We start from the raw sequence: 16,039 nt of genomic DNA, 5'->3' as shown, positions 1-16,039 counted from the left end.
GTTATTGATATTTTTGATAATTAAAATTTCATATTGTTCGTTCGGATGTTCAACCTTCGATTCTAATCCTTAGCCTATTGATATAAAATTAATTAATAAAATTTATATATGAAAAACATTCGGACTGTTAACTTCGTTCGTTTCTAATTACTCGTTTATTGTCTCTAATTACACTCTACAAATAATTTATTAGGAAAGTACAAGATATTAAATTATAATAAATAATATATTAGCAAAGAATCACTTGTTATGAAAATTAATTGGGAGTCAATGCAATTTTCAAACGCATATACAAACAATAAATTGAATGCAGCTACTTAAAACAATAATGTAAAAAGATTACAATAAATATAAAATATGTTTTTATTCATTATAATTTAATGTATAAAAATATAAATGTAAAAGATGAGAGCTTCTCTTTGCTGATTTCAAATAAGTTATAGATTTTAATACAATGTTTGTGGGACCAGTAGAAGGTAAAATTATTGAAGTAACCTTGTTAAAAAATAAAATTAAAATTATTGTAAAAGAATAAGTAAAAATATAAACAAATTGCAAATACTATATTAATATTAGAAAACTTTTGAAGCATTTTGTTCAGTACAAGCTACTATAGTTAAGAAGTCATTTAACGATGATGATTCTTGTGATTCTTGGTGATAAAAGCGTATACTAAAAATTTCGATTTGAATATATATTATTTATCTATTAATATTTTTTACAAAGATCGTAAATAGCTCAGTCCATCGATAAATGTTTCTCATTAGCATTTTGTGAAATAATATTCTACATAGTATCAGTCGCATGTATTGAACAGTTTAGAAAGTGACAAAACAAATCAATAGTTCACGTTGTTTGCTTTGTATTTCACTTTCTTTCAAAGATGTTCCAAACACAAATATGTATTAGTTCAAGAAAAACTTAAAAAAAATTGCTAGAAAAATTGGTTCTTAATAGAAGTTTTTTTTTAGTAGAATTTGAAGGATGCAAGAGACATAAATTAGATCAAGGTCAATTTCATGTTCCCATTTAAAAATAATGCCAAATTGTAAGAAAGTTGTATTGAAAATTATTAAGTAAAGTAAATCAATCGCACAACAATTTTTAACTAAACCACTTAACTTAAGTCAAATTTTAAACCACTTTACATCACATCGAAATATACTACTAAATGATTTCTTCAACTTTAGATAGAGCATATAGTAGCAAATTGGCGCAACGAGACATTTGGAAAAAAGCCAAGTAACATTGAATTATTTTTAGTATCATTCGGCAAAACGCAATGTCCTGTTGATATTTGGCTAGTACTGCAGACAAGAATTGCTTCTGACAAGGTTATGATAGATTGTTAATTATTTGAAAGGATATGCATTTATGGACAAAAATCACAAAGATTCTGTTTGTTGTATTAAATGAATTATAAGTTTCTTACGTCATTGTCTCATTAGCAAAATTTTAAATTGAATGGCATTATGTCTTCAGAATGAACAAATACTGCAGTGTGATAAACAACATTTTTGAACAAAAATTAGCGAAAATGAAATTACACTTATTTTGTTTATACTCTGTTTGTATAATATCAGCACAAAAGTGTATAATAAAATTAAAATGTTTTATTTATATTTTGTGGCAAAAAATCTACACAACTCTAAAAAATGAATTAAATTTATAAGAGCTTCTTTTTGTGGTTCAAAAAATTCAGTGTAGTTTTACAAAACTGTATGCTCTGTATTTGGATTTTCAAAATATGTCTTTAAATTCTAGGAACATTCACCCAGATGCTGAGAATATATTTTTTATACTCACAAAGGTCCACACATCGACAACCATGATTCCATGTGGTTTGAACGTACTATATTCAAATGTTTCCAAGTCCCACCCCTAACCGGTACGCCCTGTCGCAATCTAACCTGGATCTAAGCGTTGTTTTAGGTTAAAGACAAATTGATCGTGCCGGTTGAAAATGGGAAATCTGAATACATGGAAAACAAAGCAATAAAGATGAAATAAACTTGATATTTTATGTAGAATGAAGTCGGAAATGAAAAAAATGCAAAATTAATAAAAGTTTAATTCCAATGATAAAACATTACTAATGATTGAAAACAAATACTGGCTACAAAAATTGTTAAATTAAAAAAGTACACGACAAAGTTAATACCTCAAAAAGTGAAAAAAGACTATGGAATATATCAAATGCGTAGAAAAGAAGATAATCTGTAGGTACTTCATTTTTTTTTCTAAAACAAAGAAATGAAGATGAAATAAACTTGATATTTTTTGTAAATTGAAGTCTGAATTAGAAAATAGAAAAATTAATAAAAGTTTAATCCCAGTGATAAAACATTTCTAGATTCAAAACAAATATTGGCTGCAAAAATTGTTAAAATAAAAAATACACCAAAATATCAAATTTGTAGAAAAGAAAATATTTTAATTTTAATTTTTTTTTTCTTCTTATTGAAGAGAGTTCTTATTGAAAAATTATGAAAAAAATTCAATTCATACGAAAGTTATACTTACCATTTTATTCATCTATATACACTCATGCAATTGAAAGTTTTGACCATGATTCGACTATTTTTCTACTATTTAAATAAAATGAATTTTAATAAATATATTACTTTGCAAAGTAATATCCGTTTCTAAACTCTTACGTCTATCAAAATTACAAATCGTTGTATATTTCATATTACATAAATACACATTGTATAATATAATGAAAAGGCGTATCTCGTTAAAAACAATGTTCTCGCATTTGAACATATCATTTGGACTTTTTCACAAAATAATTTGTTTAGTGCTTATTAGCGCTTATATCATTGTAATCATTCAGACGATTTTGGGAGCGTATTTTGTAAGAAAATTTTTATATTAATAATATTAAAAATTAGTAATATTTATATTTTAGTAGTTATTTGCTATCTAGTATGTTCAGTAAAAACTCTTATTACACAGCTTTTACTATTACACCTAAATTTTTAATCAGTAGGTGTATGCGTGCAAATTTTAGTATTTGAAAAATATAATATTTGTACTACAAAAGCTAACAATGGATTTCATAAAATTTAGCCTTGAATAAAATGTAGGTTAGTGTTTACTTATTCTCATGTTTTACATGATGTTATTTTGTAAAATAGTTTTAAAATTTTAAAATTTAGAAAAATTCCAAATCAATAACACAAAATTCATTGGTGTATCTGCAACTATTGTCAAAATTATTTCTCTACAATCTAAACAGATTTTATTATTTACGAAAACTGTATTTTAATATTATTTAAACAAATATAAGAAGTTCGACATAAAAAAGAGATTTGTTCTTTTAATTAACTAAAACTTAATGAAACAATCATAATATTGTTTGAAAAATCATAAACATGTTTAAGATAAGAAGAAGCTTTTGTTATCTTAATTAATATTCAATGCTAATTAAAATAAATATCAAACAGAATAATGTACAAGTAACATCATGTAGACATTTTTAATTTAATCAACAATTTATGCGTAAGTAAAATAACAAAATTTAGTTCTTTTATATATATTGCAAAGTCACAAGTGTAAATATTCTTCATTTATAAATCTCTGATGAAAATGAATAAAGACACCGTGAGTATTTAATAATAATAAATCAATCAAAGAAAAAATTAAATTTGTTAATAGTTTATTTAGTGTAAATTTAAAACAGAAAGTGTAGTTTTAAATTTTTGTTGGCGAATATATTATTCCCCATTATATATTTTTCCCAAATTTAAGACACTTCAAATAGTTTCTGTTCGATACGTGATTTATCTCCGAAGTAAAAAAAAATATATCTGCAACTCCCAAAATAATGTTGAACTAAAATGTTGAAGAAGAGACAAACAAATTTACTTGAAAAATTTTAGTTCTAACAAGTTGTCACAAAATTGGTTAAATGTATTAAACGTAATGTTAATATAAATAATCAACTTTCTAAAATAATAAATTGTCCGTGTTCTTATATAAATTTATCCTAAAACTTGTGTGACTAATTTTAACTATTCGGTTAGAAAATACTATGCGTTTAACAAAGAACTTTATGAATATTTTTTTAAATCATGCCTTAATATGTAAATCTTAAAGTGAATACAGAGTTCATCTTTAAATATATTTTAAATAATGTTTTTCAATATGGTAATCTATCGCAGGCAGGGCGGGGCACAAAGGTCCAATTAGAATTTGAGCAAATATATTGTGAAAACCAAACCAATCATATCACAACAAATAACATATATCAAACAAACAACTATCTGACTATGTTCAGTGAAACTCCCAACTAATTCATAATTGTAGAAATGTGTTTTTTCGTTGTTTTTCAAAAATTTGTCACCTGGTCCTTTTTACCCCATACACGGATTGAAAATGGGACGGCCAGAGGACATACAGGTCCAATGTCTTAAGTATGAAAAAATTTTATGAACCAATTCAAATCATAAGTTTAATGGGTACATTTCTTACTGAATATAACACTGTATATAACCTTGATCTGGTGTATCGTCAGAAATATTCATCAGCAGAGGAATTGGAAGAACTACTTATTTCATTTATCTCTTGTAAAATTGCTCTTTTAATTAAATTTACTTTTCAATTCACTATTCTTCATTGCAAATGAAATCTTCATTTACACCTTTGCCAGGAAAAGGATTCAGTTTGTCTTTTTTACCTCATTTAGTTTATTAATTTATTTTTCAAATTAAAATGAAAAATTATATTTTAGTACAGAAATATAAAAATAATTTTTACTATAGAAGTACACAACTATTCGTAGTTTACAATAATATATTTCTAAAGATTTTTTATGAAAAACTTGATACATCCATTATGCGTATTCTTACTCAAATTTCGTTAACAAAGAAATTTATGAATATTATTTTAAGATGAGCCATAATATGTAAATTTTGTTCTAAGAACAGTTTATACTTTGTACTTCCATCTCGTTACGGTCTTAAACAAATAGCCTATATATAAGAAGCGCTGTCTATGTTTGGCATTTCTAAAATCACATCATAAATCTATTGAAGTCAGAACAAGGTGAATACTGTATGAACATGTACATATAGAAAAGAAAAGTGATGATATTAGTTCACTAACATTCGACCAAAATGATTTTAAAAATTATACCACACCTAATACTAACTTTTACATTAGTCAATTGCTCTAAAGAAAATCGAAGTGATATATTTCTAAATTTCTATGGACCAGATACCAATGAATCCTGTTTTAAAAAGAGCGAAAGTGATTCGTGTTATGATAAAAATATAAGTAATGTTACAGTGTTAGATACCAATTTGAGTGATGTGGAAAGTGAAGTTAATTTTTTACATCTGTGGAATAGTTTTCCCAAAATTTTAGTGCCTTCTAATAGTGATGATCCAGTATGCAGAAGGGATAGTGTTGAGTTTTTGAAAGGATTGAATAGGACAGAATTGTGGGCGTTAAAAAGTTTGTACATTATTATATATTATTTTTTAAAAATCGCGTTACGTAATATTAAAACTTCATTTTTAACTTACATAACTTCATAAAATATTTTTCAGTGAAGCTTTTTAATAATTAAATCAAGCACACATTTGGCTTGTGCTCTATATAGTTTTTAATATTTATAATTTTTGAGTTAATAATTTTTTTGCGAATTTAAAGTATTTTTTTGGTGGTATGTTATGGATACATAATTTTCTTCATAGATTTTCTTAAATGATCGATTTTTTATAAATCTATAAATTGAATCATCCCATAATTCAATAGAGATTTTATGATTCTTTACAAAATTACATAATGTGATATATTATTAATCCTAAACATCATAGTTGATTTTTTGTAATAATTTTATATGTATTCTATCCTAAAGTTTTAAATTTTAATCCCAATCGTTATGGTTTTGTAAACTACATGAAAAAGTTCCCAAGTTTTTGCTTTTTTATTAAATAATTTAAAAAAAAAAAATTTGTCCGATTTGTAGCAAATTACTTTAGAACTGCCAAATAATGAAACAGGTCTAATCTTAAAATGTTTAAAATTATATTTTATTATTTATTTTTGACTTATTAGCTGTTAATATTATAAGATATATTTCACATCAGAACTTGTTTATTATTAATTCTAAACATCATTGTTGATTTTTTTGAAGTTTAGCTTTTTAGTGCAAATCACTATTATTATATGGTTTTGCAAACTACATGAAAAAGTTTTTGGCCTTTTTTATTAAGTATTTTAAAAACTTTAATTTAAATTTAGAACTACCTAATGATGAGAAACAAACTTAAATGTTAAACAAACAAAAAAGATATTTCACTTTCATTGTTTTAATAATTTTGTTCTCTTTGTCTTATAATTAATATGATTTTAAAACTGCTGGATAATGAGACATATTTGATGTTGAAACGTAAAAATTAAATTTTATAATTTATATTATCTCTTATTATTTATTATTTTATTTTTACCTTACTCGCTACTAATATTATGAGATATGGTTCATCGTAGAACAAAAAAAGTTTTATGATCAATATATATATATATATATATATATATATATATATATATATATATATATTTATATATATATATATATATATATCCCAAATAATCCCAAATAATGATTAACAATTAATATCGTGTGTTGTTTTTAATTTTTTATATTAATGATTAACAAAAATGCCCTCTTTAATATATTTTAGAGCTATATTTTACCCATATCAGTTTAACCCACAATTTTTCATTAAGTAAATGGTTATGTAAGACACAAGATCTCTAATATCCAAAGTAAATATCTTAAGTAAACACATATTAAGCATGTTTAGAGAAATTGAACAGAAACAAATAGAAAATTACCAAACCTTGTTAGATAAGCAAGTATTTAATTAACTTTGTCTGAAAAAATTGAACGGAGTACTTTTTTATCAGAATAAGTTTAATATTTGAAAATCTAAAAAATTAAGAACAAAAATCTGTTGCAATAGCAAGTAATATATAAAAGTAATAAATGTCACCAATCACCAATCAAATGTTAATAAATACTAATGGTATTAAAATATCAAAATACTCCCAAAAAATAAGCCTCATGTTAGAAAATTCATGTATAATATTATAAGAATATTTACATTTATGTGTTAAACATGTTTTCGGATAATTAGATCAGATAAAAAGTTTAAAATCCTAAATATTTGATATAATTGAATAATAATAGTCGCTTTCAAATACCATTGAAAATGTTTTTTCCATAAAGATAAGATAAAATTTTCCATAAAGCATGGAATTATTGTGCATGATTATTTTAAATTCTTATTAAAATTTATCACTAATACTCAGTAAAATTGCATTCATTATTTCAAATGCATAATATGATAAAGAAACGTTTTGTGGATAAACAGTGTATTTATTTTAAATTTTCCCAAATATTTATTCAAAATTTACGTTTCTACTTTTAAATATTAAATTCAAATTTTTTATACTTGTATAAGAGCTATTTAAGATTAAAAACAAGTGTTAATTGAAGGATATAATAAATATCATAAAAATATCATATAATTCAAATATTTTTATTCATTGTGCCAATAAATCCCAAAAGATATTAAAATAAAAAGTATTATGAAATTTTCTAATTAATATATAATTTAAAGATAGTTTTTCACAAGTTTCATAAAAAAGTTCAAAGTTGAAAGAAATTTTGCAAATTGATATTCAAATATTTATTTCCAAATTATAAATATTTTCTTACAACTAGAGAAGAAAAGCTATTTCAATAGATTGTATCATATATTTTGGAGAAATGGGATTTAAAATATTTTGTTAAAGTAGAGTACTCGGGTTATATATTATTATATTTTTTAATGCTGATTTAATTAGCATTATAATTTTTATTATATTACGAAATAAATTAGATTAACGTCTTGTCATAACAATATAATTTTTCACCATTATTCAATTAGACGTTTCCTAAAAGAATCAATTACTTTTCATAGCACTATTTCCAACAAAGAAAACATATGAAAAAACGATTTTTGTATTTATATTATTGAATTCTAGTGTTCGATTCATCTGCTAAATTGCCTTCTGGAATTTTAAGAGGAAATATCAAACAATTCGGAGATTTCGACCAATGTATAGGAATAGCATCAACAATAAGAAAAGATGAATCATTTATTAGAGAAAATATGCTTAGCAGAGTTGGATGTACGATTTAATAAGCAATTGTACCCAGAGTTGGATTGGCTAATCCATGCCAAAAATTTTATGATCAGTGATATGGATGATGTAAGTTAAATAAATAGTATAACTGTTTTTGATATAATTTTTTTAATTTGATCTTCTACTAACACCAAAAGCAATCGTAACTATCATTAGCCATGAGTGATATATTTGTTCAACCTCTATTAGTAGAAGACAACCAGTGATTGTCCATTCTTTTTGTAGTGAGGATATTTCTATAAGCAAGACTATTTTTAAATCTTAAAATCGTGTTTAGAATTATATTTTCAAGTAAAAATATATTCTAATATATCTATACCAATGCCTGGTATAAATTATGTAATTTAGTTCTTGTTGTCAATTGAAATAATAAATCAAATTTTATTATAGTCACCTATGATATTTCCACGGTTTACGACAATAGACTGGGCAGTGTGCATGCCATCATCTTGTTCTGCCAAAGATTTAGAAAATGAATTGAAGAAAATTTTCAAAGGATTTGCTACCAATATTAGAGTCCAAGAACAACAGTGTTCTACAGAAATCCAACCAAATCAGGGAGAAATGACACCTGGAAGAATATTTGCATAGTGAGAAAAATAATATAGAAGATATATCATAATATTGTGTTGATTCTATCACACAACAGACCAATGTTATGGCAGAATTTCATGTATTTGCTGTGCATCCAGGCATTTTACACATAAAGTGCAACGTCACATATATGTTATGAAGCTGGGTCAGAAAAACCCTGTTATCTCAAATCATGTTTTTGTCATTTTACCGTTTCTAGGTTAAGTTTTGAATCTGACAACCTAAGAAAAATGCCTGACTGCACAGCAACCATATGACTTTTGTCAATATCTAGAACAAATTAGTAAAGAAAGTTTTTCATAACATAGCCTTGCCATAACATTTGTCTGTTATGCTTCAGATCTGTTATCGATCTAATAAATTATATAGCTTATTACTAGATTATGTTATTTATTGCAGTTGCTTTTTTGGCAGTATAATGTTGATGACAATCTTGAGTACTTTGATTGATGGTGACTATTTGGAGGAAGAAGAACACAGTACTTTTAGAAGTAACTATTTTATTGTGCTTATAATACGTTATATCAACATTCAGCAACTTTGAAAAAATATACATTTTTTTCATCTTTCAAAAATTCACTTTTTTAGAAATGAAAATAATGTCATTCTATGATAGTCATACTAAATAGTGTACAATAACTAACAATTTTCTTTAATTTTGTTGGCGCTTTGGGAGTATATGAGTTATTTTTTCCAGGACTACTATTAGCATTTTCATTACAAAGAAATATAAACAAAGTATTCAAACCCACTGAATCCAAAAATGCCGTAAAAGCTGTAAATGGTTTAAGATGTTTCAATACCATTTGTCTCATATTCATTCACAAAGCAATAGCTCTTTTGCATCAACCTTACTCAAATCGAACAGGAATGGCAGAAGTAAGTAATTTTGAATATTTTACCATAAGAACACAATTTATTACAATCATTTTTATTATATAAAAGTCGTTAGGAAGACCATGGACCGTTATTGGAAGAACAGGGATGTACCATACTGATTCCTTTTTGTTGATCAGTGGTTTACTAAATGCTCATGCTCTCACAGGAGATTTGATCAACAAGGGAAAAATTCCTATAGCCAACAGAGTTATATCAAGATTATTTAGGTAAGATATGAAATAAATATTAATAATTAAATTTGTTCATCAGTAAAATAATTTTTTTAGGATTATTCCAAATTTACTTGCCATTATGCTGTTTTGTACGTATATTATGCCAAATTTAGATTCTGGACCACAGTGGAATTTGTTGATTAGGCAGCATGCTGAACTTTGCAAAGATAATATGTGGAAAAACTTGCTTTTTATACAAAATTATATGGGATTCAATAATATAGTAAGTTTTTTTTAACTTATCGCAATTTGCATTAATTTTGTTATTTTTACTGTAGAATTTTGCTACTGATACGGGTTGCACCATTTATTTGTGATCAATGGAAATGTTGAATAACTTGAACAATTTTCAATGAATTTCGAAAAATTTATTTTTATTATCAAATTTAAAGGCTTACAAATTTTTCTAGCTAGGTTAATAATAAAAACAGTTGATCAAAATTAATTGAAAATTATTCAACTCATTTAACATTTTCATTGACCACATATAAATAGCGCAACCTGTATAAAGATCAACTACACAATTCTCTATATTTATTTAATATAAGATGACTACACCCAATCACTATATTTATTTAAATTGCTCTTTAATTCAAAAATGACTTGTAATGTTAACTAAATCTGTGAAAATGATTTCTTACGAATGCACATTTTGCTACAAAACGCTCTAAAAAAATTCAAATTTATGATATACAAAAACTTACACACCTATATGTCTAGATAACTATTAATTTTAGGGAACAATCTATTTTAATATAATTAATTAAATGAAGAATATAATTAACTTCTTGATCAGTTGACATTTAATTATTCTACTTCAATATTTTTAATTAAAACAAAAAAGCGCCTGACTGTAACGTTCTACATCAGAGTTTTTATGTTCACATATTAGTTGTGAGAAATGTTTATGAAATCTGAATCATGCTCAATAATGAATAAAAATTGAAACTATAATTATGTTATTGAATTTTTTTAAATATATACATTCTTCGAGAAGCCATATTATTACCATATATAAATAAAATATAATATTAATTATCATTCGTCATCAATGACCATCAGTTTCTTTATACTAGAAAAAAGAATGATAGTCCGAAATTATCACATTTAATTTTGGAATTTTAATAATTTTCACCTAAAAATAATTTTTATCATCACACGTTTATGTAATTTATCAATTATCATCATAATTTTATTTTACCAATGGCTATCTAAAATTTTCATCGATTTTTTGTTTCTTTAGTGTCTGGCCCATACACATCAGTTAGGTACAGATATGCAATTATTTTTGGCAACACCTCCACTGATTTGGGCAGTATGGAAATGGCCAAAGAGGGCGCTTTTGATAACATGTATGATCGCAGTTTTATCTACTGTTTTACGCTATGTGGTGACGTTGCAAAATCGTTTGGCACCTATGACGTACTTTGGTATGCCGTAAGTATAAAAATTAATAGATAATTAGATAATATATTAATTAGCACGCGATAATTTATTCTTTTAATGCATATTGATAATCTATGTCAAAATTAATCCAATTAAAATAACTCAATTATGCCAATGACTATTATTTTCTGATCTTAACTCTTAACATGGCCAATAGTAGATGAAACATAGGCTCTGATGCATCTGAGGCAAATTGTTTTCAATTAACATCTATCTAATATTTTACCCAATAACCGCCAAAATAGAAAAATTATGTAAATGTCATTATGCTACATATTTATTATGAAATGTGCCTTCGAAGTTATGTATCATATTCAAATTAAGTAAATTATTTTGTCGTTGTCGTTAGTGCTTCCACATATGCTAATAATGCAGACATTAAAATAATGTGAGTTTCTATGAATGAAAAATGTGAATCTATTGTCATTTAACTTTCAGGAATTCAAAGTTCTCCGAGACCTCAGATTTATCATACACACTGCCTGATCATCGTGCAACTCCATATCTGGCTGGAGTTGTCCTTGGATACCTAATCAGGCGTGGATACAATCGACTTAACATCACAAAGGTTAATAATATGATTCGATGTGACATATATGCTAAGAAATTTGCATTCTTATCTTGTACTTTCATGCTCATAACATATAAATATTTGAAACACATTCGGATTTATCATAACCAAAGCTAATTCTTTAAAGTATGCCTCACGAGGAGAACCCTTCTATTTCTCGTCTGGGATTTTGATAAAACTTGATGGTTTGATTTGTGCCTAAATTGACCACTATGAAATATTAAAGGTCTATGAAAAGCGGTTTTATAATTTTTTTTTATTCTAGAATTTAAAAAAATAATTCTTTATTATGTGGCTTATTGCAATTCAATGCACATTTTTAGCACTTAGCATAAATTACGTAAATTATTCACATGTCGAATAAAAGAACTTTCAAACTCACGTCAGAAAAAGATTTTTATCATAAATTGCACGGAGACATTATGCGTTCCGAGGTGATACTTAGCAATCATATGTGAATACTTGTTTACAATGAAATCGAGCCGTGAGATGCAGAAAGAATAATGCATTTTAAATTGAGTAACTCTAAATGTTATCTTAATGCTAACATAAAAAGATATTAAGGCAATTAATATTCTAAAGATAAGTCAACCCCAGATTCAATAAAAACTATTTCAATTACCTTTATTTTTTTAGACTCAAATTAAATATTGCTGGTTCATAGCAGTGGTGGTAATGTTGATACCGATGATAGGGCCTTATCAAATAGCAGATCAACACTACGCCTATTCGGCCCAAGATGCAGCCCTGTACAGCGCTTTTGCTCCACTGACTTTCGGGGCTTTTATTGCCTGGACAATTTCAGCAACAAACTGTGGAAGAGCAGGTAATTAATAAAATACAGTAATTGATAATTAATTAATTGCATTAAAATTATTTAATGCATTTTGATTTTAGATAAATTGTTAATGCTCAATGCAAAAGTTCAGTGTGTTATACATAGAAGCATCTCACCGTTTTATTTCATAGAAGCATCTCACTCTAGTAATATTTTGGCCATAAAACCAGTTATATAGCTATCATCAATATGAAGCTAAAAATTTTTGCAAATTTATTGAGAAATTTTATTTACAAGTTTTCTGTCTAAATTGCATCAATTAAATCTGCAGGGTTTTGGGAATTTTTATAAACAAATCTGTGTTAATTTATTTAAATTTTTACCTTAATAATATTTGATAATGAATATATCCTGAGAAATCATATCAATTAATTTATATAAAATAAAAAAACTGGTATAAAAAGTCGAAAGTTTTATAAGGCATCTTAATTCCATGACGTCAATTGCAATTTGGCTTCGTTCTTATCGATGAATAATTTTGGAAATTTATTTCATCATTATTATTGATTTCATTGCAGGTATAAATATTTACATTTGTTTGATTTTTAATGCAAAATTGTTATAAAATTAAGCTGACCAATATGCCTACCAAATATTTTACAACGCTCATATTCTAAATGCTAAAAATGTAATTTATGTTTATTTATGTTAATTTACAATTTTTTAGGTTGGTTTGGAAGATTTTGGATTGGAGGGGATTTAAAATATTAACAAATTTATCCTATGGCATTTATCTCACACAATTCCCAGTATTTTTCTATAATATTGGTCGAATCCGAACTCCAGAACATTTCACTGTGGGAGCCCTAGTAAGTGTACATTATCATATAGGTTTGAAAATATATATATTTTTATTTCGATTTAAAAATATTATGAGCGTTTAGTTATTTTATTTATTTAATTATTATTTTTTTCTAGATAAATATCACAGAGTTATTAGGAATTGTAGCAGCATCAACGATAATGGCTGTTTTAGTAGAATATCCATTCTTAGAAATTAGGAAAATATTATTCGAAAACGTTACAAGAAGAAAACCAAATCATACTTTAGTAAATATAATTCAGTAATAAGTGAAACTCCATTAGTTAGTGATAGTAAAAATTTTACAAAAAATATTGTGATGAATAAAACTGATTAGTATTTTGTTCTGTGATTCAGATCTATATCTGAAAATGTAAGCAATATTTATATTTTTTTAAAAATGAATAAAACAAATATGTAATTGTAATAGTAACCAATATAATATAAATAATGATAGATTAAAATATACTGTACAAATTAAAACACTAACTTTACTCATTTATCATGCATCGCCTAGAATTTTCTTGAATATTTTTCATATCGCAATTATTTAAAATAAGGAGCAAATAAGGTACAAGTAGAATATTGATCGATTTAAAACAATTTGTTTTCCGTTACTTTTTTTACAAAAATGCACGAAAAATAGTTTGAATTTGGAATATTTTAAAAGGTGTATTTTTATATTGCAATCATTACGAAAACAATTAATTTTATACAGATTTAAAAAAATTATTTTAACAAAAATAAATATAAATTACTTTTAAATTATAATAACTAATAATATATAATTACACTAAAATTCCTGCTATTTTCAACGCCATTATTTTGTCTTGGCTTGCAATTCTTGTGCAATACAATATTTTTTACGTGTTTACAACAAAAAATGTTATTGCAACGTTATGCAACTTTTTTGTTATAAAACTTATATGATCAATAATAATGTTTCTTTTGTATTATGCACAATGCTTGCATATTATGCACTAAACCTGTTCTTACAGGTAAAGACATAAATAAAGCATTTACTGGTAATCAATCATAATATCGAAGTAGTAAGTTTACATTCAGAATAAATCAATAGATTTGAAAAGTAAATTGAAATTTTGATTAATGCATTTGTATTTCCTACTAAGAAGTATAGAACCCTTCAATTATTATAATCAATTAATATATAAATAATAATATATAAATAATATATAAATCACATAAAAAAAGCATTTGATAAACTTTCATCATATTGAATTTAACGAGATATAATGGCATTCTGCCTCTAGGCAAGTTTACAACTGATTTATTAGGATGAATAAACTTTTTCAACAAAAGTTGAATATTATTTTCACGAACTTTGTAATACTAAAAAAGCACTACAATTATGATGTCTCTATATAGGGTTAGGTTTCATCTCAAATAAAATGCAGGAAATTATTTAAAATGCGTATATATATATTTTATATTCCGATGATAAATACAAATTCATAAATGCATATATTTCACATATATCAATTAATTTCCATTTCAGGAACTCCAAATTCTCCGAAACATCAGATCTATCATATATGCTTTCCAGTCATAGATCTACGCCTTATCTCATGGAAGTTATCCTTGGTTTCTTCATAAAACGTGGATACACAATCAATATGACAAAGGTTAATGCGTATTTACTAAGAATTATGCAAAATTTTCATTGGCATATTAAGTGCAAATACGTTTAACACTCAATCTTGATGCAGATTGTTGTTTACTTAATGCACATTGAAAGAAATACCCACTTAATGTAAGATGTAAAGGATCGACAAATTTACTTTAGCAAATCGTAAGTTTTCTGGAGATTTTGACTCATTGAAATTGGTCTTTCATTAGCTTCCTTAGTTTAAAAAAATCCTAAGTATGAAGCTATTTGATTTGAGAAAATCCATCAATCATCTTACATATATTGTAAGTTCAAAGACAGACGAAGACGTTTGTTGTTTTTTGTTTATTTTATGACTTCTTGTACACTTTACATATAACTTCAACAACTAAGAAACTGATCAGAATTTGAAAAGTAAATGAAACTTGATGAAAAGCCATTTTATGAGCTCGCCTTCAATCTGACTTTGAAATCCTAGATAACAATACTTTACAACTTGTTCGAGCTTACAATGCTGTAGCATATGAGTAATTCAATATAACTGCGTTGTTTGTATTCTGACCGTTACAATTATGATATTTATTTATAATTATTTAATGGGTGCATACCCCTTACAATATCTGCGAGGTTTAAATTATAAAATTATGAAATTTTGAAACAAGCGAAAAATTGTAACATTTAAGTATTCATAAGAATTTTTTATAATTTTTAATATTATCTATCCAAAAGTTCAAAAACTTTAAAAGCGTTTATCATACACTGATATGCAAGTTTGGATATAAACTAAGAAAATAAAACAAGTTTCAATAAAAATAAATGAAATTTCATATCTATATTATGCAAATGC

At 25.6% G+C, this 16,039-nt stretch overlaps 1 protein-coding gene across 1 annotated transcript; it reads left to right on the top strand.

Moving 5' to 3' along the window:
• Positions 1–454: 454 nt before the first annotated feature.
• LOC113370955 lies at positions 455–15,340 on the top strand. The gene is made up of 16 exons (XM_026611621.1): positions 455–476; positions 5,167–5,460; positions 8,041–8,180; positions 8,593–8,792; positions 9,196–9,287; positions 9,494–9,675; positions 9,742–9,902; positions 9,963–10,131; positions 11,152–11,345; positions 11,793–11,922; positions 12,562–12,751; positions 12,823–12,853; positions 13,431–13,572; positions 13,682–13,827; positions 15,082–15,208; positions 15,293–15,340. Exons 1-16 carry the CDS (start codon positions 455–457, stop codon positions 15,338–15,340), a joined length of 2,268 nt encoding a protein of 755 aa, XP_026467406.1.
• Positions 15,341–16,039: the final 699 nt, after the last annotated feature.

The sequence above is a fragment of the Ctenocephalides felis genome, unplaced genomic scaffold (assembly GCF_003426905.1).
Source record: "Ctenocephalides felis isolate EL2017-DRISC unplaced genomic scaffold, ASM342690v1 CF-g0.4_SCAFFOLD_01492, whole genome shotgun sequence".
Classification (NCBI taxonomy): Eukaryota; Metazoa; Arthropoda; class Insecta; order Siphonaptera; family Pulicidae; genus Ctenocephalides; species Ctenocephalides felis.
The sequence above is the reverse complement of the archived record's forward strand: the minus strand, read 5'-3'. Positions and strand labels throughout refer to the sequence as shown.